A 27,179-nucleotide genomic window follows, 5' to 3' on the forward strand; every position below is an offset into this window, starting at 1 on the left:
TTTTGGCAGACTGAGTTCCAACAAGACGGCCTTGGTCACTGCCCACAATCCCATCGAGGGACATCTTCAACCTTCAAGTGTTTAGACTTTGGGGAATTGGATCTTTTTATTGATGATGACAGGAGCAAGTGTTGAGAGATGGACTTGATTGTGTACAGTAACTCCACGCCAGCTATGATTATCATCAGACGGCCTGATCCTGCCATGCACTCGATAGTTCAAGTCTATTTATTGGTCACAAGTAAAGGTTATATGTACACTGCAATGAAGTTACTGTGAAATTCCCCTAGTTGCCACACTCTGGCACCTGTTCGGGTCAATACACCCTAACCAGCACATCTTTCAGAGTGTGGGAGAAAACCGGAGCACACAGAGAGAATGTGCAAACTCCTTACAGACATCACCTGAGGCCAGAATTGAACTCTGGTCCCTGGCACTGTGAGGCAGCTGTGCTAACCCATTGTGCCACCATGCCTTCCCTACACCCTGGCTCAAAGAAGACAGAGGGTAGTAGTGGAAGGGTGCATTTCTGAATAGAAGGCTGTGACAAGTGGTGTTCCTCAGGAATCAGTGCTGGGACCTTTGCTGTTTGTAATGTATAAATGATTTGGAGGAAAATGTAACTGGATTGATTAGTAAGTTTGCAGACAACTCAAAGGTTGGTGCATTTGTGGATAGCAATGTGGACCATCAGAGCATACAGCAGGATATAGATCAGTTGGAGTCTTGGGCAGAGAAATGCAGATGGAGTTTAATCCAGACAAATATGAGGAAGGTCTAACGCAGATCGGAAATATCCAGTAAATGGCAGAACCCTTAACAGTATTGATAGGCAAAGGGATCTGAGTGTACAGGTACACTCAGTGAAAGTGGCAATGCAGGTGAAGAGGTAGTCAAGAAGGCATATTACACGCTTACCTTCACTGGTCAGGGGACTGAGGTTAAAAATTGGCAAGCCATGTTGCAGTTTTACAGAACCTTAGTTCGGCTGCACTTGGAATATAGTGTTCAGTTCTGGTCGCCACACTACCAGAAGGATGTGGAGGCTTTGGAGAGGGTACAGAAAAGATTTACCAGGATGTTGCTTGGTATGGAGGGCATTAGCTATGAAGAGAGGTTGGAGAAACTTGGTTTGTTCTCACTGGAGCGACGGAGGTTGTGGGGAGACCTGATAGAAGTCTGCAAGACAATGAGAGGCATGGACAGAGTGGATAGTCAGAAGCTTTTTCCCTGGGTGGAAGAGTCAATTACTAGGGACAGAGGTTTCAGGTGTGAGGGGCAAGGTTTAAAGGAGATGTATGAGACAGATATTTTACACAGAGAGCAATGGGTGCCTGGAAGTCATTGCCAGCAGAGGTAGTGGAAGTGGTAATGACTTTTAAGGGTCATCACAACAAGTACATGAATAAGATGGGAATAGAGGGATATGGTCCCCCGAAGGGTAGGGGGTTTTAGTTAAGTCGGGAAGTGTGGTTGGTGCAGGCTCGGGGGACCAAAGGGCCTGTTCCTGTGCTGTAATTTTCTTTCTTCTTACTTCTTTGACACATTGCCCCACACTGCGTTAAATTCTGCCCATCAGTTTGCCTGTACCTGGGATACTCAGGGTGTTGTCACAGCGTGGATCTTTGCTTCCAGGTTTCACAGAGGAAAGAATGGTGAAATGTTAAAGTATTGTTGTGTAGGGAGAGAGTGTTGGCTGGGGAGTGGGAGAGAGGATACAGGGTAGTGTGAGGCAGTTTGAAGCCAGAGATAAGAATTTTTAATTTGAAAAGTGGCTGTTCCACGAGAGTAGGTCAGTGAGTCCAGGAGGTGCTGGGACAATCAACAAAGGAATAGGGTTTTGTGAGAATTGGAATCTTTTTAGGCACTGACTCTGTTTTATCAGGGCCTGAACAAGTGAGGGTCATTGTGGTGAATGATGATTTATTGAATATAGATGATAAAATCTGGATGTCAGGTTAATGAACGGTAGATTTGGACACAGATCGATTCTGAGTGATAAAGCTCTGGGCTTTGTTAGTGCATGTTTGTGAAATGTGGGTTTCATTAAATCCAGATTTACTCGTGCTGTAGGATTATTAAATCAAGATTAAACATTTAAAAAGAAAAAGATTGGAAACCAAGTATAATCCGTCTGGATGCAGTTACCTCGCATTTATCAAATATGACTGGGATATAGTTATGGATTTATTCAGTCCTGATCCCATTTTGAATGGGGCTAAAGCCTGGGAGATCAGGTCGATTCTGCTGGTTCATGGAGGGGGAGCAACAGTAGTCCTTGTCTTGGAGTTAAATATGGCGGAGGCCGAACGAGGGATGTGCTACAGCAAAGTGATGTCATTTGGCAGGCAGCAAAACAGTTCAACCAAAGAACCGGGCAGGAATGTTCTCTGGTAACACGCCTGGACCCTTCACCAAGGCTCCTCATTGTTGGTGCAACCACCCTTCCCACGGCTTCGGCTGAATGTGAAAAAGATTTCTGGAATCAAGGAGCGGGAAATATAGTTTAGACTGAATGAGAAGGAGAACATTGCTCAGAACTGAAGAAAGATAATAGAGTCATAGAGGTTTACAACATGGAAACTGGCCCTTCGGTGCAACTTGTCCATGCTGCCCTTTTTTTTTAAAACACCTAAGCTAATCCCACTTGCCTGCATTTGGCCCATATCCCTCTGTACCCATCGCACCCATCTAACTATCGAAATGCTTTTTAAGAGATAAAATTGTACCCGCCTCTACTACTCCCTCTGGCAGCTTGTTCCAGACACTCGCCACCCTGTGTGTGAAAGATTTGCCTGTCTGGACACTTTTGTATCTCTCCCCTCTCACCTTAAAAGAATCAGAATCTTGCTGTGGTTGGCAGGAGGCATTTTATAGATTCTGCTTCAGATTCAAAGAAGAATTCTTGCTGTTTATTTACAGAACAACACATTGCAGATAGAGTGTAAAAGCAGACTGTCACTATGGAACAACATATTGTAGATACAGTGTAAAATCAGGGAGACAGTCAATACAGAACAGCACACTGTAGATACAGTGTAAAATCACAGACAGTCAATACAGAATAACACATAGATACAGTGTAAAATCAGATAGTCAAAACAGAATAACGCATTGTAGATACAGTGTAAAATCAGATAGACAGTCAAAACAGAATAACGCATTGTAGATACAGGGTAAAATCAGATAGACAGTCAAAACAGAATAACACATAGATACAGTGTAAAATCAGATAGACAGTCAAAACAGAATAACGCATTGTAGATACAGTGTAAAATCGGAGGGACAGTCAATACAGAACAACAAGTAGCAGATAGAGTGTCAAATCAGATGGACAGTCAATACAGAATAGCACATTGTAATCATAATGTAAAATCACATAGACAGTCAATACAAAACAACACAGTGTAGATACAGTGTAAAATCAGAGAGACAGTCAATAAGAACAGCACATTGTAGCTACAATGTAAAATCACATCGACAGTCAATACAGAACAGCACACTGTCGAAACAGTGTAAGATCACTGACAGTCAATACAGAGTAACACATTGTAGATACAGTGTAAAGTCAGATAGTCACTATGGAACAACACATTGTGATACAATGTAAAATCAGATAGACAGTCAATACAGAACAACACATTGTAGACACAGTGTAAAATCAGAGAGATAATCAATACAGAATAACACATTGTAGATATAGTGTAAAATCAGAGAGACAGTCACTTTGGAACAGCACATTGTAGATACAGCGTAAAATCAGATAGTCAATACAGAATAACGCATTGTAGATCCAGTGTAAGGTCAGGTAGACAGTCAATACTGAACAACAAATAGCAGATACAGTGTAAAATGAGATAGCCAATCAATATGGAACAACACATTGTAGATACAGTGTAAAATCAGAGAGTCATTCAATACAGAACAGCACATTGACGTTACAATGTAAAATCACATAGACAGTCAATATAAAACAACACATTGTAGATACAGTGTAAAATCAGAGAGAGAGTCAATATGGAACAGCACGTTGTAGATACAGTGTAAAATCAGAGAGACAGTCCATACAGAACAGCACACTGTAGATACAGTGTAAAATTACATAGACAGTCAATACAGACTAACACATTGTAGATACAATGTAAAGTCAGATAGTCACGATGGAACAACATATTGTAGATACACTGTAAAATCAGATAGACGGTCAATATAGAACAGCACACTGTAGATAAAGTGTAAAATCACATAGACAGTCAATACAGAATAACACATTGTAGATACAGTGTAAAATCAGACAGACAGTCAATAAGAACAGCACATTGTAGTTACAATGTAAAATAACATAGACAGTCAATTTAGAACAATAATTGTAGATAAAGTGTAAAATCAGAGAGACAGTCAATACAGAACAGCACACTGTAGATACAGTGTAAAATCACTGACAGTCAATACAGAATAACACATTGTAGATACAGTGTAAAGTCAGATAGTCACTATGGAACAACACATTGTAGATACAGTGTAAAATCAGATAGACAGTCGATACAGAATAACACATTGTAGATACAGTGTACAATCAAAGAGATAATCAACACACAATAACACATTGTAGATACTGTGTAAAATCAGAGACAGTCATACAGAAAAACACATTGTAGATACAGTGTAAAATCAGAGAGACAGTCACTTTGGAACAACACATTGTAGATACAGTGTAAAATCAGATGGACAGTCAATACAGAATAACGCATTGTAGATACAGTGTAAAGTCAGGTAGACAGTCAATACAGAACAACAAATAGCAGATACAGTGTAAAATGAGATAGCCAATCAATATGGAATAACACATTGTAGATACAACGTAAAATCAGAGATATAGTCAATGCAAGACAGCACACTGTAGTTACAATGTAAAATCACATAGACAGTCAATATAAAACAACACATTGTAGATACAGTGTAAAATCAGAGAGACAGTCGATACAGAACAGCACACTGCAGATGCAGTGTAAAATCACATTGACAGTCAATACAGAACAACACATTGTAGATACAGTGTAAAGTCAGATAGTCACAATGGAACAACACATTGTAGATACAGTGTAAAATCACATAGACAGTCAAAACAGAGTAACACACTATAGACACAGTGTAAAATCAGATAGACAATCAATACAGAACAGCACATTGTAGATACAGTGTAAAATCAGGTAGACAGTCAATACAAAATAAGACATTGTAGATACAGTGTAAAATCAGAGAGACAATCAATATGGAACAACACATTGTAGATACAGTGTAAAATCAGAGAGACAGTCACTATGGAACAGCACATTGTGGAGACAGTGTAAAATCAAAGAGATCGTCAGTATGGAACAGCACATTGTAGATACAGTGTAAAACCAGATCATCAGAATCACAAATTTATTTAATTTGAAATCAATCTGTAATCTCCTCCAATTCCTAAACCCTCCCTATCCCTGTAACCTCCTTCAATGCCTAAACCTTCCCTATTGCCGTAACTTCCTTCAATCCCTAACCCCTTCCCATCTATGTAACCTCCTCCAATCCCTGAACTCTCCCTATCTCTTTCACCTCCTCCAATCCCTGAACTCTTTGTAACCTGCTCCAGTCCCTTATCCCTCCCCATCTTTGTAACCTCCTCCAATCCCTATGTCTGTTATCTCCTCCAATCCCGAACACCTTTCCATCTCTGTAACCTCATGCAATCCCTAAACCCTCCCTATCTCCGTAACCTCCTCCAATCCCTGATCCCTCCTTATCTCTATAACCTTCTCCAATCCCTAAATCCTCCCCATCTCTGCCAATCGCCCTACAGCCCTCCCTATCTCTGTAACTTCCTCCAATGCTGAAGCCCTCCCCATCTCAGCAACCTCCTTCGATCCCTAAACCCTGCCCTCCTCTGTAACCTCCTCCGATCCCTGAACCCCCCATCTCTAAACTCCTCCAATCCCTGAACCCTCCCTATTTCTGTAGCTTCTTCTAGCCCCTACACCCCTCCCTATGTCTGTAACCTCCTCCAATTCGTAAACTCTCCCTATCTCTGTAACCTCCAGCAATCCTTAAACCCTCCCTATCTCCGTAACCTCCTCCAATCCTTAAACCCTCCCTATCTCTGTAACGTCCTCCAATCCCTAAACCCTTCCTATCTTTATAACCTCCTCCGATCCCTAAACCCTCCCTATCTCTGTAACTTCCTCCGATCCCTGAACCCTCTCTATCCCTGTAACCTCCTTGCCCCCTCCCCTGCTGTATCTCCAGGTAGATCAGTCTTTGTTCGTCTCTCCTGTGCAGCACATTGGGATATCCCTCTGTTCCAGATGCTGTGCTGAATGCTTGTCCTGACCTGTAACTGGCATTTATTTCCATCAAACTGGACCTTTGGAAATGAAGGCCTGTCCTCTTCACTCTTTCTGTGGTCTGGGCTGAGCATCATTAGCTTGTCATTGACCTTTGTGCTGACTTCAAGCACTGCCCCACAGGGACTACCTGACACCAGTGTTTTCCATGAAAAGGGATATGTGGAGGAGGACATGCTCTCATTATAGAGTCACAGCTGAGAGGTCACCGCAGTTCAAACTCTGCCAGTGTCAAATTGTGGAACTGTTGAAGAAGCCGACTCACTGGCATCAGCTAGGAATTCTGAGGAAATGTACCAGATTGGGCTCTGTCCAACACCGCAAGGAATTACAGAAGGTTGTGAATGTAGCCCAGTCCATCATGCAAACCAGCCTCCCATCCATTGACTCTGTCCACACTTCCTGCTGCCTCGGCAAAGCAGCCAGCGTAATTAAGGACCCCACGCACCCCAGACATTCTCTCTTCCACCTTCTCCCTTTGGGAAAAGATACAAAAATCTGAGGTCACGTGCCAACCTACTCGAGAACAGCTTCTTCCCTGCTGCTGTCAGACTTTTGAATGGACTTACCTCGCATTAAATTGATCTTTCTCTAGACCCTTGTTATGACTGTAACACTAGAATCTTCACTGTCTCGTTTCCTTCTCTTTGAATGGTTTGCTTTGTCTGTATAGCGCACAAAAAGCAATACTTTTCACTGTACAATAATATCTCAAATCAAATCAAATCAGTTTGATGTTCCTTCATAAAACCAGGGTCCAGCTCCTCCTGAATGCCTGTCCCATCCCTTGGGGTTGACTTTCTGCTTTTTATAGATCTGTATTCTTGGGACATGGGTGTGAGTGGCATGGCTGGCACAAAGTGGTAAATTCCCTCTTGGTCGGCGCCAGCTTGAATCACGGTGGAATTAGGGAGGGGTTCCTGGGAGAGCTGTGGATCATTTCCCGTGATCACTTGTTGCAGGCGATCCGTCCATTTGCTGAGTAGCTCACAGCTTAGACTTCCACACACGAATCCTGGCCTGAATTACAGCACCCTCATCATGAAAGGACTTATCCGTATGGAGCACCCAGGGGAGGCGATGGCTGTGTGCCATTATCACTGGACAATTAATCTAGAGACTCAGTTAATCTTCTGGGCACTTGGGTTTGAATCCCACCATGGCAGATGGTGGAATTTGAATTCAATAAAAAATATCAAGAATTAAGAATCGACTGATGATCATGAAACCACTGTTGGAAAAATCCATCCGGTTCACTTACGTCCTTTAGGGAAGGAAATCTGCTGTCCTTACCTGATCTGGTCTATATGTGATTCCAGAGCCACAGCAATGTGGTTGACTCTCAACTGCCCTCCAGGGGCAACCAGGGATGGGCAGTAAATGCTAGTCAGCATCAACCCCCAAGTTCCACCTCGTTGTCAAACGAGGGGCATGCACACGGTGGGTTGTGTGTGGGCTGCTCTTGGAGGTTCCGGGAGTGGCCTAGTACTTCGTGTTGGTGTGTGTGCTTGATCCTGGACCGGTAGACGGGCACCGCAACAGCTCAGTGACTAGCACTGCTAGCTGTGCAGATACATGGATTTGGGCCTGTGTCTGTGGGAGTTTGTGCATTCTCCCTGTGGTTGCGTGGGTTTCCTCCGGGCGCTCTGGTTTCCTCCCACACCCCAAAGATGTGCTCTTAGGCTGATTGGTTTTACCAGATTGACAGTATTCTCCCCTGAATCTGGCTAAGTCAGGGGTTCTATTTGTAGATACGCAGGGTAGAATAGGTGTAGGGTGATGCGGCGGCGCGGGCTTGTTGGGCCGAAGGGCCTGTTTCCCGTGCTGGGTTGTTCTTTGTTCTTTGTTCCAGGAATGCATTGAAAAAACACTCAAACCAAGGGTTCAATTCTCACCCCATGACTGATAATTTTTCAGTCAAATCAAAGCACCGAGGTGGATGTGTAATATCCACTGTAACAATGTTCTGGATGAATATCCCTCAATCAACAGAAAAAGGAAGTGAGTTTATTGCCAGGTTGTGGAATCTTGCTGTGTTTCTAATGTTCCGAATGGTTACATCATGGTTTGCACAGCATTTCATTTGCTGTAAATTGCTTTGGAACATCTCTGGTGGTGGAAATATTCGGGCTTTTACTTTACGAGCTTTGTGTGCAGACTCACTCTCTCAGAGGAGAGAGTAACAGTGGAAAAACACAAATGCATATTTTATGGAATCTTCAAGCACAGATAGAGGCCTTTCTAAGAATTCATTTCCAGGATGTGGGCGTCGCTGGCTGGCCAGTATTTATTGCCCATCTCTTGTTGCCCTTGAGATGGTAGTGGTGAGCTGCCTTCTCGAATCACTGCAGTCCATGTGGTGTAGGTATACCCACAGTGCTGTTAGGGAGGGAGTTTGACCCAGTGGCGGTGCAGGAATGGCTGATATATCTCCAACCCAGGATGGTGAGTAACTTGGAGTGGAACCTCTAGGTGCTGTTGTTCCCAGGTCTTTGCTGTCCTTGTCCTTCTGGATCGTAGTAGTGGCTATGGGTTTAGAAGGTGCTGTCTGAGGAGTCTTGGTTAATTCTTGCAGTGCACATAACTTCCACTGTGTTTCGGTGGTGGGGAGATTTAATGGTTGTGAAGGGATAGCAATCAAACGGACTGCTTTGTCCTGGATAGTGTCGAGCATCTTAAGTATTGGAGCTGCACTCATCCAGGCAAGTGGAGAGTATTCCATTAAGCTGCTGACTTGCGCCTTATCAATGGTGGTTCGGCTCCTGCTGTTGTAGCCCTTGACTAGTCTAGTTGAATTTCTGGTCAATGGTAACACCCAGGATGTTGACAGTGGGGGATTCAATGATGTTAATGCCATTGAATGTCACGGGGCAATGGTTAGATCCTTGCTTGTGGAGATTGTCATTGCCTGGCATTTGTGTGACGCGAATGTTATTTGCCACTTGTCAGCCCAAGCCTGGATATTGTCCAGATCTTGCTGCATTTGAACATGGGATGATTCAGTATCTGAGGAGTGGCGAATGGTGCTGAACATTGTGCAATCATCGGCGAACATCCCCATTTCTGACCTTATGTTGGAGGGGAGGTCATTGATGAAGCGGCTGAAGATGGTAGGGCCGAGGACACTAGCCTGAGAGACTCCTGCAGAGATGTCTTGGAGCTGAGATAACTGACCCTCCACAACCACAACCATCTTCCTATGTGCCAGGTGTGACTCCCACCAGCGGAGAGTTTGTCCCGTGATACCCATTGACTCTATTTTCGTGAGGGATCCTTGATGCCACACTCAGTCGAATGCGGCCTTGATGTCAAGGGCTGTCACTCTCACCTCACCTCTGGAATTCAGCTCTTTTGTCTACGTTTGATCCAAGGCTACAATGAGGTCAGGAGCTGAGTGACTCTGATGAAACTCAGACTGTGCGTTCGTGAGCAGGTTAGTGTTGAGTGAGTGCCACTTGATCACACTGTTGTGACCCCTTCCATCATTTGCAGATAATGAAGAGTAGACTGATGGGGTGGTAATTGGCTGGTTTGAATTGCACACCTGGGCAATTTTGTACATTGCTGAGTAGATGCCAGTGTGAGAAGAGTTTGGCTAGGGGATGCACAATTCTTCAGGACAGCTGCTGGAATGTGATCAGGGCCCATTGCCTTTGCAGAATCCAGTTTCTTAAGCTATTTCCTGATACAATGTGAAGTGAATACGCTGAGGACTGCCATCTGGAGGAAGCTGAGATGGATCACCTGTTCGGAACTTGTGGCTGAAGCTTCAGCTTTATCTTTCAGTCGGGCTTCTTTTTGCCCGCGTTCTTTGAAAATGATGTTCCGCACTCCGTAACCTGGCATGTTAGTCTTCTTCAAGGACTGGTGTGCTTTTCCAGTTGTTTTGCAGCCCTGAAATCACAGCTGTTATCAGTGCTTTGCCTGCTCCCTGATGGGTTCCAGCAGATTTTTATATGTTTTCAAATGATGGATTCATCCCAGGCATACTTCTGGCCAACGTTCCAGGAAAAACTTTCCCTCATTTGTGAGTTCAAAGACATGATCCCCTTTTCATCTGACGCCAAAACAAGCAGCAAGGGAGCAAGAGACTGTCGACAGCTTGATGGTATTTCTTTCACACTGGCTGCAAATGAGAAATGGATTCTTCCTTGTCACACACATCCATGATGTGGAGATGCCAGCGTTAGACTGGGGCAATCACAGTAAGAAGTCTCACAGCACCAGGTTAAAGTCCAACAGGTTTATTTGGTAGCACAAGCCACTAGCTTTTGGAGTGCTGCCCCCTTCAGGTGAAATCCCACTCACCTCATGAAGGAGCAGCACTCCAAAAGCTTGTGCTACCAAATAAACCTGTTGGACTTTAACCTAGAGTTGTGACACTACTTCATGTGCACACATCTAGCCCAGAGGCTACCTCCTTCTTTTCGGGAATCATGCACTTCCCGCCTTGTTTCAGGCATGGCCTCAGCTTACAGGCACTCAAAGTTTATTTATCAGTCACAAGTAAGGCTTACATTCACACTGCAATGAAGTGTGAAATTCCCCAAGTTGCCACACTCCAACACCTGTTCAGATACACTGAGGGAGAATTTAGCATGGCCAATGCACTTAACCAATACGTCTTTTGGACTGTGGGAGAAAACCAGAGGAAACCCATGCAGACATGGGGAGAACGTGCAAACTCTACACAGACAGTGACCCAAGCTGGGAATCGAACCCAGGTCCCTGGAGCTGTGAGGCAGCAGTGCTAATCACTTTGCCACTCCCAGCAACCCGGAGAGGGAAAAAGCACAGCATAATAATCCACACAGATCCCCCCAACTCTTTGAGCAATAAGAAGCTAGCTTTGTCACCAGACCCGAGAAATAAGTGCGCCAGTGATCGAGGAATCTGGAGGCAGTACAATATGTCACATTTCACAGGAACATGAGGGATGAGGATGTGTTTAAAGTGATTCAGTATTTGAGTTGATATCATAAGTGTGTTCACTGGTGTGATGTAGGAAACTGAGAACAGCAAAAAAAACACGACAACCGATCAGATCAAGTTTCAACTGAGGCCAGGTGTTCCCGAACTGGGTCCGCTGGGCCTCCCCCAAGGGCCAGGGCAGCTTGAGCAGTGCTCAGGCCATGAGGGCACTGAGAAGAAATGGCGGAGGTGATAGTGGATGCCTTGGTGGTTATTTTCCAGACGTCGCTGGATTCCGGGGAAGTGCCGGAGGATTGGAAAACGGCTAATGTTACGCCGTTGTTTAAGAAGGGTGCCAGGCAAAAGGCAGGGAATTATAGGCTGGTTAGTTTAACGTCTGTTGTAGGTAAAATGTTAGAATCCATCATCAAGGAGGAAATAGTGAGGCATCTTGAGAGGAATTGCATGATGGAGCAGACGCACCACGGTTTCGTTAAGGGGAAGTCGTGTCTGACAAATTTACTGGAGTTCTATGAGGATGTGTCTAGGGCGGTGGATAGAGGAGAGCCGGTGGATGTGGTCTTTCTTGATTTTCAGAAGGCGTTTGACAAGGTACCTCACAAGAGGTTATTGCAGAAGGTCAGGGGACATGGAGTTGGGGGTTGGGTGTTAGCGTGGATAGAGGATTGGTTGTCAAATAGGAGGCAGAGAGTGGGGGTCAACGGGTGCTATTCGGATTGGCGGATGGTGACTAGTGGAGTGCCCCAGGGGTCGGTGCTGGGGCCTCAGCTATTTACCATTTATATAGATGACCTGGAGGAGGGAACCGAGTGTATGGTGTCGAAATTTGCTGATGACACCAACATTGGTGGAACGGCAAATTGTGCGGAGGGTGTGGAGAGTCTGCAGAAGGATCTAGATAGGTTGGGCGAGTGGGCCAGGAAATGGCAAATGGAATTTAATGTTGGCAAGTGCGAGGTGGTCCACTTTGGTAGGAATAATTGTAGGAAGGATTATTACTTACGTGGCGAAAAACTGCAGCAGGCGACGGTGCAGAGGGACCTCGGGGTCCTTGTGCATGAGTCGCAAAAACCCAGCCTGCAGGTGCAGCAGGTGGTCAGGAAGGCGAATGGGATGCTGGCCTTCATCGCGAGGGGGATTGAATATAAAAGTAGGGAGGTCTTGCTGCGGCTGTATAGGGCATTGGTGAGGCCGCAGCTGGAGTACTGTGTGCAGTTTTGGGTGCTGTACTTACGCAAGGATATTTTGGCCTTGGAGGGAGTGCAGAGGAGGTTTACTAGGCTGATACCGGAGTTGAGGGGGTTGAGCTATGAGGAGAGGCTGAATAAATTAGGCTTGTACTCGTTAGAGTTTAGAAGAATGAGGGGAGATCTCATTGAGATGTATAAGATGATGAATGGGATGGATAGGATAGAGGTGGAGAGACTCTTCCTGCTCAGAAAGGATAGTAGGACTAGGGGGCACAGCCTCAAGATAAAGGGGGGGGGCGGTTTAGAACAGAGTTGAGGAGGAACTTCTTCACTCAAAGGGTGGTGAATCTCTGGAATTCTCTGCCCGTTGAAGTGGTGGAGGCTGCCTCGCTAAATATATTTAAGATGCGGGTTGATGGGTTTTTGATAAGCGAGGGGATTAAGGGTTATGGGGAGAGGGCGGGAATGTGGAACTGAGCCACGACAGATCAGCCATGATCTTATTGAATGGCGGGGCAGGCTCCAAGGGCTAGATGGCCTACTCCTGCTCCTATTTCTTATGTTCTTATGTAAGAGCTGGGGCTGGCCCGAGAACGAACAGGGCTGGTGGGCAGCCTGAGAAAGATGCTGAGAGGCAAACCAGAGGAGAGCTGGGGCTCGGGGGGAGGAGGGGAGAGGAGTCTGGAGGTGTGGGGGGGGCAGGAGCCAGGATAAGAACCAAGGGTGGGAGGATAGGAGCTAGGGGGGTGGTGTGAGAGGGGAGGGTGCAATCGGAGCCTTTAGTTTTGTCTTTTATATTTTAGTCATCTCCAGCCTGATCTGCTGGATTGTAATAGCCGTACTGTGGGAGTGCTGCATTGTCAGAGGTGCTATCTTCCAGAAAAGCTCCTGACGAATTCATAGGATGTTTCTGGGATAACCAGAGCGCGGGAGGAAGTAGAACCGTTAGCGGTAACCTGGCAAATGAGGATAAAGCATCAGGACATTTCAGAATATACTAAGTAGAGATATTCTGAGGGGAGGACCCACCATCCAGGTGAACTGAAACGGTTCCAGAGAATATTAAACTTGAAGAAAAAGCATTTAATCTCGCAAAGATGGCTGATGGGTCAGAAGATTGGACAGAATATAAAACACAGTTAAAAATGACTAAAACATGAATATGGAGGGTAAAATTATGAGAGAAAGCTTGTTAGTAATGTAAAGACAGATAGGAAGAGTTTTGATAGGTATTTGAGAAAGAAAAGTGAGCCTTGGTCCTGTAGAAAATGAGACTGGGGAGTCAATAAGAGGAAATATAGAGATGTTGGGATGAGTTAAGCAGGGATTTTGTATTGGCCTCCACAAAAGAGTACCAGAAGCATGCCAGGAATAACTGTAAATCCGAAACTTTGAGAGCAAAATCACGTTTAACCCATTTACCAGAGTTCTTTGACAGAGTTGCATGTGCTGTGGATAAAGGGGAAGCAGTGGATGTAGTGTACTGAGATTTTCGGACGGCACATCCTGAGGTGCCACATCAAAGGTTATTGAGTAAAATAAAAACTCTTGGTGCAGGGGGTAACATGTTGGCATGGATAGAGGATTGGTGAGTGAACAGCAAACAGAGGGCAGGCATGAGTGAGTCATTTCTGTATTCATTCATGGGATGTGGGCCTCACTGACTATAATCAAATGAGGACCAATTGAGGACACTGGGTTTGTACTCGTTGGAGTTTAGAAGGATGAGGGGGGAATCTTATTGAAACTTACTGCATACTGTGAGGCCTGGATAGAATGGACGTGGAAAGGACGTTTCCACTAGTGGGAAAAACTAGAACCAGAGGGCACAACCTCAGGCTGAAGGGCCAATCCTTTAAAACAGAGATGAGGAGGAATCTTTTCAGCCAGAGAGTGGTGAATCTGTGGGACTATTGGCTGCAGAAGGCTGTGGAGGCCAGGTCATTGAGTGTCTTTAAGACAGAGATAGGTGCTTGATTAATAAGGGGATTAGGGGTTATGGGGAAAAGGCAGGAGAATGGGGATGAGAAAAATATCAGCCATGATTGAATGGCAGAGCAGACTCGATGGGCTGAGTGGCCTAATTCTGCTCCTATCTCTCATGGTCTTACCAGGCCAGGATTTGTTTCCACCCCAACTACCCTTGAAGTGTTGGTGGCGAGCTGCCTTCTGGAATCGCTGCACCCACAGAGCTGTTACAGAGGGAGATCCAGGATTTGGACCCAGGAGCAGTGATAAATTTCCAACTCAGGATGGTGAGTGGCTTGGATAGGAACTTTCAGGTGAAGGATAGATCTGCTGCCCTTGTTTTTCTCGATGGTATTAGTCATGGGGTTGAGAAGGTGCTGTCTAAGGAGGCTTGGTGGGTTGCCACAGTCAGCCTTCTAGTTGGTAGACACTTCTGCCACTATGTGGTGGTGGTGGAGGGAGTGACTGTTTGTAGATGTGGTGCCAATCAATCAGACTGCTTTGTTCTTGAGTATTGTTGGAGCTGCATCCGTCCAGAAAAGAGGTGGGTATTGTATCCCACTCCTGACTTGTGCCTTGTAGATGGTGGACAGGCTTTGGGGAGTCAGGAGATGAGTTACTCGCTGCAGGATTCCCAGACTTGAACCTGTTCTTTGAACCGTGGTATTTATATGGCTAGTTCAGTTCAGTTTCTGGCCTGGTTGGCAGGCCTGTGCCAGCGCTGAGGCCTCAACTTTTTAACAATTTATCGAAATGACTTGGATGAAGAGATCGATGGTCTGGTTACTGAATTTACTGATGGCACAAAGAAAGGTAGGGACGTAAATTGTGAAGATGATGAAAGGAAGCTACAAATAAATGTAAATAGGTGAGGTGAGGTAGCAAAAATGTGGCAAAGGTGGTACAATGTGGGCAAATATGAAATTCTGCATTTCGGCAGGAAGGATAAAAAATTATTTTTTAAATGGTGAGAGGCTGCAGAACTCTGAAATGCAGAGGGATCTGGGTGTCCTAGTGTATGAATCACAAAAGGGGTATGCAGGCACAACAAGTAATCAGGTAAACCAATAGAATGGTGTTGTTTATTGTAAGAGGAGTTGATTTCAAAGATAGGGAGGTCATGATTCAGTTATATGGGGCAGAAGTGAGACCACATCTGGAAAGTTGTATACAGTACTGGTCTCCTTATTGAAGGAAAGATGTGACAGTGCAGCACTCCCTCAGTACTGACCCACTAACAGTGCAGCACTCCCTCAGTACTGACCCACTAACAGTGCAGCACTCCCTCAGCACTGACCTTCTGACAGTGTGGCAGTCCCTCAGCACTGACCTTCTGACAGTGTGGCAGTCCCTCAGTACTGACCCTCTGACAGTGCGGCACTCCCTCAGCACTGACCCTCTGACAGTGCGACACTCCCTCAGCACTGACCCTCTGACAGTGCAGCACTCCCTCAGTGCGGCACTCCCTCAGTACTGACCCTCTGACAGTGCGGCACTCCCTCAGTACTGACCCTCTGACAGTGCGGCACTCCCTCAGCACTGACCCTCTGACAGTGCGGCACTCCCTCAGCACTGACCTTCTGACAGTGCGGCACTCCCTCAGCACCGACCCTCTGACAGTGCGGCACTCCCTCAGTACTGACCCTCTGACAGTGCGGCACTCCCTCAGTACTGACCCTCTGACAGTGCGGCACTCCCTCAGTACTGACCCTCTGACAGTGTGGCACTCCCTCAGTACTGACCCTCTGACAGTGCGGCACTCCCTCAGCACTGACCCTCTGACAGTGCGGCACTCCCTCAGCACTGACCCTCTGACAGTGCGGCACTCCCTCAGTACTGACCCTCTGACAGTGCGGCACTGGGTGTTTGGGATATTCCTGTTGTCTGTGAGGTGAGGCTGTTATCTGCTGAACCATGGGTGACACCTCGCTGTAATGGCTGCCGTGTGCAGTCAGGAGGGTCTTGCTGTTCAGATTTCATATTCTTCACCCATAAATTCAGAGCGCTGAGATCAATGCTTTCCAAAACCCCAGCCTGGGAGAGGAATGGGACGAATGTTTGGATTTCTGAAGTGCTTTCTGAGTAAATAGGATGAAAGTTGTGGTGAAAGGTAATCTTTGTGGAATTATTTATTTAAAATCTACACTTCCACTCCAGCCAAAGAAAAGCCTGATTCAGTGAGAAGAAAATATTTGGAATGAATTAGGAACTGGGTGGCACAGTTCAATCAAACTGTGTCTTGGTGTCCAGTTCCCCGTTCCCTGTCCCCTCTCAAAGCCAGGAGGAGATCAGAGCCCACTTCAAACCTAACAATGAGTGACATCAAATAGGAACTTTGCTTCATTGAAGGAAATAACTTGTGAGGTTTGCACGAAATACATTGTAGAGAAATTTACTCGACAGTGTACCTGTCCTGGGAGTGTTTGATGGGGGACAGTGTAGAGGGAGCTTTACCCTGTATCTAACCCTGTGCTGTACCTGTCCTGGGAGTGTTTGATGGGGGACAGTGTGGAGGGAGCTTTACTCTGTATCTAACCCCGTGCTGTACCTGTCCTGGGAGTGTTTGATGGGGGACAGTGTGGAGGGAGCTTTACTCTGTATCTAACCCCATGCTGTATCTGTCCTGGGAGTGTTTGATGGGGGACACTGTAGAGGGAGCTTGATCCTGGATGTAACCCCGTGTTGTTCCTGTCCTGGGAGTGTTTGATGGGGGACAGTGTGGAGGGAGCTTTACTCTGTATCTAACTCCGTGCTGTACCTATCCTGGGAGTGTTTGATGGGGATGGTGTACTTGGATCTGTGGCTATGATTAATATGTGCAGTTGGAAATTCAGATTTCCTGAGGGGATGTTTGAGAATGGGGGAAGAATCTGGAAATAAAGTTTGAATTTAAATCTTGGTAATTTACGATCCATATCCATCCACAAGGAGAGGTGGTTTTCACACAGCTGTGAACAGCAGCTTTGTGTCTGTTCTGGTCAGAAGATTGAAGCATTAATTTGAATGGGGAAGAGTTTGTAATGACGAGGTGCCGCAGGGCCGATTCCTCCGATTTGTGAAGGAAAGCACTTGGTTGGGCATTTGGGGTGAAATTGTCGTCTTGTACCCAAGCTGCTGGTGTGGCATCACTGTGCCACCTTCAGACAGACCTACCTTGCGTTCTTCAGCAGCATTGCATGAATGAATAAAGAGGATACACACTGATTGAGGTGGACAGAATTATAAGGGATACACACCGTGTGGATAGGAAGAAACCTCTCCCCTTCGCAGTGGCATCAGTAACCAGAAGGGGGCAGGAGGGAAGGAGCAAGAGATTTAGAGGGGGTTTGAGGAAAAACCTTTCCACCCAGATGGTGGTGGGAATCTGGATCTCACTGCCTGAAAGTGGGGGTAGAGACAGGACCCCTCACAACATTTAAAATGAGCACTCGAAACACAATAGCACAAGACCAAGTGCTGGGATTCTGGTAGGAGCTCAATGGCTGGTATGGACACAATGGGCTGAAGGGCCTCTCTCTGTGCTGTAATGCTCTATGGGTAGATTCTGGTAAATACTGCCCAAGGTCAGCAGACATTTCCATTGCCTGTCCCTCACCCACCCTGAGTCTGTGGTGGGCGGGGTGGTAGAATTCCAACCGTGCCTCTGAAAGTGGTGATTACATAGAACAAGAAAGCAGTTACTCACCCCCTTCTCAGGTTCCTCTTTTCTTGCTCCGAAAGGCAGTTTTCAGTGATATTCAGCCCCAGGAAATAAATGGAGGAAAGCAGAGGGGTGAGGATGGGAAGGATGGTGGGGGGTGGAGGTAGATGGAAATGGAGTGGATTAGAGAGCAAAGTGTGACAGTGTGAAGTGAGGGCTTGGCTAAATTGCGTGTGTGAGAGTGAAGCATTGGATAGGGTGCAGTGTGTGTATGGGTGGGTCACACAAACACTGTACGCTATCCAAGTGTCTTAGTTTATGCTGCGCTACCTCTCTCTCTGTCCAATCATCTCTTCCCCCTCCTTTCTCTCATTCCGATGAGAGGCACACATGTACACACACGCACACACACACGCACTCATGCATATGCACATACAATGCATGCGTGCACGCACACACATGCATGTGCACACATGCACACACACACTAACGCATATGCACGCGTGTGCACACACATTCATGTGCACACACGCATGTGCACACATACGTGTACACACACACACTGGCACACATACACGCACACACTCGCACACATGCACTCCACACATGCACTCACACACACACACACACACACACACACACACTCACTCACACACACACACACACACTCTCACACACACACACACACACACACACACTCACACACACACTCTCACACACACACACACACGTTCCATTTCCAGTTCCAGGTTTGAAAAGACATGATGCAAACAGATTGAAAAGGCTCCCAGTCACTGCAATCCACTGTGGTTACGAATCCACAAATCCGCTCAGCCAAACACTTCACCCAGGGGCCAGTGCCCCTTTAACAAGGTTTTGTGTGTTTTGAAAAGAAGTTGGAGTGAAATATTTTGTACAGATGTGAATGATTAGTGGGGAGACTCTTGCTGTCACAGTAATAAGTGTGTCTGTTGTAGGCGGCTATTTGCCGAGCACTCTTGGGGTGAATCAAACCACAGAAGGGATTTGGAACTGGCCTTGTTACAGTCAGCTAATGACTGCCCACCTCAATGCAGCAGTGTGTCTCCAGGAAAGGAACTGTCATCACAGCCAGCGAGAGGCCAGTGAAAACAGCACTCCACATTCTGCCAACAATATCCATCTCATCTTTATTCCTGATTGTGTGCTATATATAACCAGAACAGGATTCTTCCCACGTGCCTGCTTATCCCAGAATCTCCATGACAACTTGTATATTCTTCCCTCCGATCAGGACTGCTGGCATATCTTCAGCTGTGTGTGTTCTTCTCTTTTGCTCCTCCCTGCATCTCTCCACCACTTCATCTCTCTCTCTCTCTGCCTCTTTGACTCAATTGTTATTTAATTTATCCCTGGGACGTGGGCTTCGCTGGCTGGTCAGCATTTATGACCCATCCCTAGTTGTGCTTGAACTGAATGGTTTGCTAGGCTGTTGCAGAGGGCAGTTGAGAGTCAACCACATTGCTGTGGCCCTGGAGTTACATGTAGGCCAGACCAGGGTATGGAAAGCAGATTTCCTTCCCTAAAGGCCATTAGTGAACCAGATGGGTTATTCCGACAACCAACAATGGTTTCGTGGTCATCAGTCTACTCTTAATTCCAGATATTTTTTATTTAATTCAAATTCCACCATTTGCCATGCCGGGATTCGAACCCAGGTCCCCAGGACATGAACTGAGTTTCTGGATAAATAGTCGAGCAGTAATACCACTCGGCCATCGCCTCCCCTACATTTAATGATTAAAGTTTCTTGGGGCATATCTCAACATAAATGGCACTAGCTCAACACTCCAGAGAAAAGCAGAGCATGCTCGAAAATCTCAGCAGGTCTGACAGCCTGTGTGGAGAGAGAATAGAGCCAACGTTTTGAGTCTGGATGACCCTTCGTCAGAGCCCTTGTCCCAACACTCGATGTTGTTGCAGGAGAAGTGGTGACACACTGCATAGGTAAAGGAGGTAGGGATGTGTAGGGTGACTCTCCATTCGCCTGACGAAGGGACTAACCCCGAAAGCTAGTGAGTGTATTATCAAATAAGTCGGTTGGACTTAAACCTGGTGTTGTCAGACTTTTTACTGTGTTTCCCAGGGAGATCCCAGGTTACGAGGATTTCCAACACTTATTAAGGATTGCTGCCAAGATGGAACATACCTTGCCTTGGAATTGGACACCAAACATTATCACAGAGTTACTGGCCCCTCCTGTTCAAATCAGTGTCGATGTGTTGTAAGTGTACAAGCTGGTGTGTTTGTGTGTGACAAAGTGAATATTTTGATGGATATTGGAATGTGTGTTCTGACTCCAGCTGATGTTTCACTTGAAACAGTCAGATCCCAGATTGGAACCTGGGCTGACAGACCCCCATCTTTATATTTTATGTTGAGTTGTGGAGGGCAGCTACTGCACACAGTCACAAGAGTCAGTCAATGAACTTTTCACAAAGGGATAGATATCTGTCTGAAGACAATGGATGCAGAGAGGATGTTTCCTCTTGTGGGAGAGTCTACAACTCCGGGTCACTGTTTAAATGGGCGACCTCTTATTTCTAAAACAAAGATGTGGAGAGTTTCTTTCAGCCAGAGAGTTGTGAGCCTTTAGAACTCTCTTCCTGAAAAGGTTGTTGGAAGCAGAGTCTTGTAATATTTTTAAGGCAGTTGTGGACAGATTCTTGACAGTAGGAAGGGGATAGGTTACTGGAAATAGGCCGGGTGTAAATTTAAGGTTACTGTTATATCACCCATGACCATGGAGCAGGCTCAAGGGGCCGAGTGGCCATCTCCTGCTCCTAATTCACAAGTTTGTGTGATTTTTTTTTGTGTCTGTATCAGTGTGTATTTACATTTTTGTCTGTAATTATTTGTTTACATCATTGTGTGTCTGAATATATTTTTCTGCGTGTTTTGGTGTGTGTATCTGTATATTTTTGTGCGTCTGTTATGGCATTTGTATGTTTTTATCCTTGTGACTTTATCAGCATGTGTCTTTATGTTTTTGTCTGTGTGTCTGTGTTGGTGTGTGTCTGTATGTTTTTCTCTGCATCAGCACGTTTTGTATGTTTTTGTCTGTGTTCTGTCTGTTTTTTCCCATGTGTCTGTGTGTTTTTCCCATGTGTCTGTATGTTTTTTCCCATGTGTCTGTATGTTTTTCCCATGTGTCTGTATGTTTTTCCCATGTGTCTGTATGTTTTTGACTGTGTCTGTATGTTTTTGTCCGTGTATCTATTTGTTTTTGTCCGTGCGTCTGTATGTTTTTGTCCGTGCGTCTGTATGTTTTTGTCCGTGCGTCTGTATGTTTTTGTCCGTGCGTCTGTATGTTTTTGTACGTGCGTCTATGTTTTTGTGCGTGCGTCTGTATGTTTTTGTCCGTGCGTCTGTATGTTTTTGTCCGTGCGTCTGTATGTTTTTGTCCGTGCGTCTGTATGTTTTTGTCTGTGCGTCTGTATGTTTTTGTCCGTGCGTCTGTATGTTTTTGTCCGTGCGTCTGTATGTTTTTGTGCGTGCGTCTGTATGTTTTTGTGCGTGCGTCTGTATGTTTTTGTGCGTGCGTCTGTATGTTTTTTCCCGTGCGTCTGTATGTTTTTTCCCGTGTGTTTGTATGTTTTTGTCCGAGTGTCTGTATATGTGTGTGTCGAGTTGTTGTAGCTGGGGAATCCCTACAGCAGTTTGTGCTCTGAGCAGAGCCAGTCAGTTGGCCCCTCTATAACTGCGGAGGGCAGTGTGTGTGTGTGCGTGTGTTGTTCCAGCCTGCGTATGGCAGTCCTCAGTGACAGCTAGTCACCGCAGTCTCTACTCCAGAGCCCTGTTGGGCCCGAGGCCTTTGCCAGGTAATTTATGGGAGGCCAAGGCAGCAGCTGGCGTCTGTATTTTGGCTTCTAATGATGGCGGGGAACAGCAGGAGGGAGAGAGGGAGATTAGGGCTCGGCCATTCTGACCGCTTTTTCCATTAAGTCAACAAGAAAAGTATTGAGAGTGAACTGGGGTCTCGCTCACAGCATCACTGACACACACGGGTGGCAACTTGAGTGAGAGGCACTCACAAAATGTCCGGCTAACTCTGTTCCCAGGACAACGAGGCCTTGCTGTCTCTGGGCACAGCTTTGCTGTCATTCCAGACTTATCCTGAAACAGGTTATCCTTCCCACTATCTGGGAGGTTTTATAAAAGGTGTTAGTCACAACTGGACTGTTTTGCTTCTGTCCAAATTGGGTCACTGCGTGCAGGCACTGGGAAGACGACAGGAAGTCTGTTCCCCCCCAACACTTCCGTTGGCCCCCTTGTCCTGCTGACGGGATGTCAGGTCACACCCAGGGACTCCAGATGTTGCCTCAGACCTTACAAAGCCCTTCAGGGCAGCCATTTACTTCACACACCATAAAGAGTTAAATTATTGGCACGCAATGCAGTGTGTCCTCTTCGGAAGGCTGAGGATGAGGTCTGACCCAGATGGCCATGTGGAAGGTAGATCAACACAAACTCTGGTTGGGGCATCAGAGGGACAGAACCCCCCCCCACTTCTCTTCTCTCTCTCTCTCTCTCTCTCTCTCTCCCCCTCCCCCCCACCTCAGAATAAGCTGAGGACACAGAGGGTCAATTGTTGCTTGCAATACTGCGATTGAAAGAGTTCTTTTGGGGCTGAGGCTATTGAGGGGAATAGACTAAAGGCAGGAAAATAGGGTGTTTCGGTCCAGAGCAGACCTGCTCAGAATGAAACGCGCTGGAAGAGTTAACGGGCCTCCTCTGGTTCTGAGAAAGCAGGTTAAAGGGGCTGAATGGCTTCCTCCACCCCCCCATGTCTTGAGTACATTGTGCCAGTGTGGGCCGCACATCTCCTGCATGACGAAGCAGCTGCTTTACATTAAACTTTCACCCAATAAAATGTTTCCAATTGTTTTGTGCAGTTTCTTGACGTGTGGGAGTGGAGCTTGCAGTCCCAGATTCCAGCTGCACACACTGTGAAACATGCAGCTTCTTAAAGCTGCCTTGCCTTGTCTGCTCTGCTTCTCTGTGCCACTGGCCTGTGTAAAGAGGCCTGTACCTTTAACTGGCCAGTCTGAAAGGAGGAAGAACTTGCATCTCTATAGCACCTTTCCCGATCCCAGGAGTGTTTTAGACCCAGTGAAATGATTCGGAACCTGTCACTGTTGTGATATTACATCTGATTCTAATCAAGTAACTATCCATGTTCTTTCTCAAATACATCACAACATCATTTTTAACTGGAGGGAACTATTGTAACCGGCTGTCCCTGTACTGATATTAATCCAGCTCCCTTACACTCTCAGTAAACCCACAGTTCTGTGTTACTGACTGTGTCTGTACTGACGTTAATCCAGTTCCCTCACACTCACTCAGTAACCCCTCTCCCTGTCAGCACCCTGTGTTACTGACTGTATCTCTACTGATGTTAATCCAGCTCCCTCACACTGTCATTCAGTAACCCCTCTCCCTGTCAGCACCCTGTGTTACTGACTGTATCTCTAGTGATGTTAATCTAGCTCCCTCACACTGTCATTCAGTAACCCTCTCCCCCCAGCACCCTGTGTTACTGACTGTATCTCTACTGATGTTATTCCAACTCCCTCTCACTGTCACTCAGTAACTCCTCTCCCCCCAGCACCCTGTGTTACTGACTGTATCTCTACTGATGTTAATCCAGCTCCCTCACACTGTCACTCAGTAACCCTGTGAATGTTCAAGGTGCTTTCAGTCATCAAGCCTCACTGTTTAATAAAGTCTAAATCCCGAGGGGGAAATTGTAATGAAAATGTTGCCATTAAATTTAATTGGAAGTCATTGGAAGTGGTCTTTAAAGGGATGTAGAGCCTGGCTGTTAAAGGGTGTCCTGTTTCTGCTCAGTATTAACAGTGTGTGACAGGAAGTGAGAGGGGAAAGAGAGCAATGTTGGTCTATCGGACCCTCCCAAACACTCTGCTACCCCTCCCCACAGGCACTACTGCAAGCTGCATAAACACTCAGTCTGGTGGAAGTGTCGCATATTGAGCAAAGGCATAGGGTGGCTATTTTATACTGTGTCTCGGGGGGTAGTAACAGCACCCCTTAGTAAGAAAAATCTGAGTTGCAGTCACATGACAAGACTGGGCTGACAGAGTGTGTGTGTGTGTGTGTGTGTGCGCGTGCGTGCGCGTGTGTGTGCGTGCGTGTGCGTGCACACGCTGCATTCTGTGCCCATGTAGCCTCTCCTATCCTGTGACTGATATTATGAAGCCATGATGTGGAGATGCTGGTGTTGGACTGGAGTAAACACAGTAAGAGGTCTCACAACACCAGGTTAAAGTCCAACAGGTTTATTTAGTAGCAAAAGCCACTCGCTTTCAAAGCGCTGCTCCTTCATCAGGTGACTCACCAGCGCTTCGAAAGCTCATGGCTTTTGCGACCAAATAAACCTGTTGGAATTTAACCGGGGTGTTGTGAGACTTCTCACGATATTGTGAAGCTCAGGGAAGTCCGAGGCACAGTTCTAGTGATGATTCATCCCTCGCTGATAAAGTTTCATCCGGTCACGATTACATTGCTGTCTGTGGGATCTTGCTGTGTACAAACCGTCTGCTGCGTTTCCTACATCACAGCAGTGACTACATTTGAGAAGCCCTTGACTGGCTGTGAAGTGCGTCCGGTGTCCTGAGCGTAAACAGAGATCTTTTTCCGCTTTCCTGTTCCCCAGATACAGGGAGTGGGTGAGGGAGCTGAGGGAAATGGCCACCCTCTCTCCCCGCCCAGTGGGGCAGCTGCGCCGGAACAATGGGAATGAGTGTTTCTATTCCGGTGGTAATGGGAGACGTGTCTGCAGGACAACTGAGTAAACAGCAGGCTGTCGGACACAGGAGACCACCTGCCATTGTCTGGATATCTGCTTACTGTGGAGAATGAATTTCAGAACCAAACCCCTCTCGCCAAGGCCCCTTTCCCATCATCCACATCCTGCTGTGAACATTAACCTTCCTGGTCACCTGTTTACCTACTGATCAGACTCAGGGAGAGTAACGTGTCTGTCTGCACTCCCTCCGATAGATACATTTTCACTGGGACAACTCACAACACCAGCAACCCCTGTTTGTAAAACACTCCCTTCAGCTCATTCAAAAAGAAAGAAGTTATATTTTTATTAATCCACAACCGATGGAGCACTCGGAGAGAGTTCACAGCCAATGAAATACTTTACAAAGGGCAGTCCCTGGTGTAAATGCATTGATGTGGAGATGCCGGCGTTGGACTGGGGTAAACACAGTAAGAAGTCTCACAACACCAGGTTAAAGTCCAACAGGTTTATTTGGTAGCAAACGCCACTAGCTTTCGGAGCACTGCTCCTACCTAACCAAGGAGCAGCACTCCGAAAGCTAGAGGCGTTTGCTGCCAAATAAACCTGTTAGACTTTAACCTGGTGTTGTAAGACTTCTTATTGTATAAATGCATTGAACAGCAAGATCCCACAGACAGCAATGAGGTGATGGCCAGGTAATCTCAGACACTGCCTGCCTTCTCAAAGATTCACTGTGGGAACTTGAAGAACTTCGTGTCTGAGAGACAAGAACAAACTGGGAGTCTTGAGGCAGGGGCTTGTCTGAGGAGCCGGTCCCAGGACGAGGCTGTCTAACGCTTGGCGGTGTGTGGTGGGGTCTCCTGGCTGATGGGCTTCAGTCATGGTTTCACATGAAGTGAGCTGTCACCCTCTGAACTGTGGCAGTAGATCACACAGTGTGAAGGTGACAGGGCAATGTCAGATAGCAGACTGATAGTCCGGGGTCTGTGCAGAGGTCATGGGGCTAGGCACACACTGCCAACACAGATAATGATGACACTGCATTGCAGTAGCCAGAGAGGTCAGAGGGCGAGAGGTTAAGAAGTCCAGGAGAGCAGTCAGAGGTCAGGTTAGGTTAAGTACATAAACGAGAGGCTGAAAGAAAAGCAAGCTGTGAGTACTGAGAGAGGTGGAGAGTCGATGTGTGAGGGAAGAAGTGGGCTTGACTATCACGAGAGATTTTCCAACCCTTGGGAATTCTCCCGGAGCCTCCAGAAATAAAACGTGAAACCACTGCGAGCAAAATTCAAAACTATCTGCCCTTTCACCTGAACTCCTCTGTTTATTGGTGGTAAAATTCAGGGGAAGATGAGGCCAGTTTGAAGGGGTGGGGTGGGAATCTGTCCAGCCAGAGCTGACACATGGATTGGATGTGTGGAGGATAGAGTGAAACATTGAGGATCTGCTGTATCTTTCTGCATTGACACCGTGTGGAATGAATGATCCAACCCCACTGTTTTACACAGAGTTTATTGTCTCACTTTCTAATCTCAGTAAGGGCCATGGTTTCACACGAGAAGTAAATGATGGAATTTTGACACTAAAGCACAAATATTTGAGTGACTGGGAGGGCTTTGGGAATCTGCTGGATTTGAAGGGGATTTATGCGGATTTGTTCTGATCTTCTTGGTGTGTCTCTCCTTCCCGCAGGGACCTGAAGAATAACCTGATCAGCACCATTCAACCTGGGGCTTTCCATGGGCTTCTGGCCCTTAAACGACTGTGAGTAATTCTCATTCTACTCCAGAGTGGCTGCTGTTGCTGTGCCTAAAACCCCCACACAACACCCCCAAAACTCCCCCACGACCACACACACAATCCCAACCCCAATGCACCAACACCCTCTGCCACATCCTAGAATGGATCATTTTACACGTGGCCACATGAAATTTTATCTGGCACCAAGTAGACCTCCGTAAACTGTGGTCACTGTCATTCCTGTGTCCAATTTACAGTGTTCCCCAACTTTGAGTTGTCTATTATTCCTTTGTGGGACATGGGTGTCGTAGGCTGGCCAGCATTTATTGCCCATCCTTAGTTGCCCCTGGAGGGCAGTTGAGAGTCAACCACATTGCTATGGCTCTGGAGTCACATGTAGGCCAGAGTGGGTAAGGATGGCAGATTTCCTTCCCTAAAGGACATCAGTGAACCAGATGGGATTTTCCGACAATGGTTTCACGGTCATCAGTAGATTCTTAATTCCAGATATTTTTTAT

General features: G+C 46.4%; 1 protein-coding gene across 1 annotated transcript in view; it reads left to right on the forward strand.

Moving 5' to 3' along the window:
• The window catches only part of adgra2 (adhesion G protein-coupled receptor A2), a 132,669-nt gene that overhangs the window by 49,686 nt on the left and 55,804 nt on the right, over positions 1–27,179 (forward strand). The window contains exon 3 of the mRNA XM_080217040.1: positions 26,614–26,685. Within this exon, the coding sequence (XP_080073166.1) occupies positions 26,614–26,685 (72 nt within the window). The remainder of the gene's footprint in view (positions 1–26,613; positions 26,686–27,179) is intronic.

The sequence above is a fragment of the Carcharhinus amblyrhynchos genome, chromosome 34, assembly GCF_965287045.1.
Source record: "Carcharhinus amblyrhynchos chromosome 34, sCarAmb.v2.hapA, whole genome shotgun sequence".
In the NCBI taxonomy this organism is placed as follows: domain Eukaryota; kingdom Metazoa; phylum Chordata; class Chondrichthyes; order Carcharhiniformes; family Carcharhinidae; genus Carcharhinus; species Carcharhinus amblyrhynchos.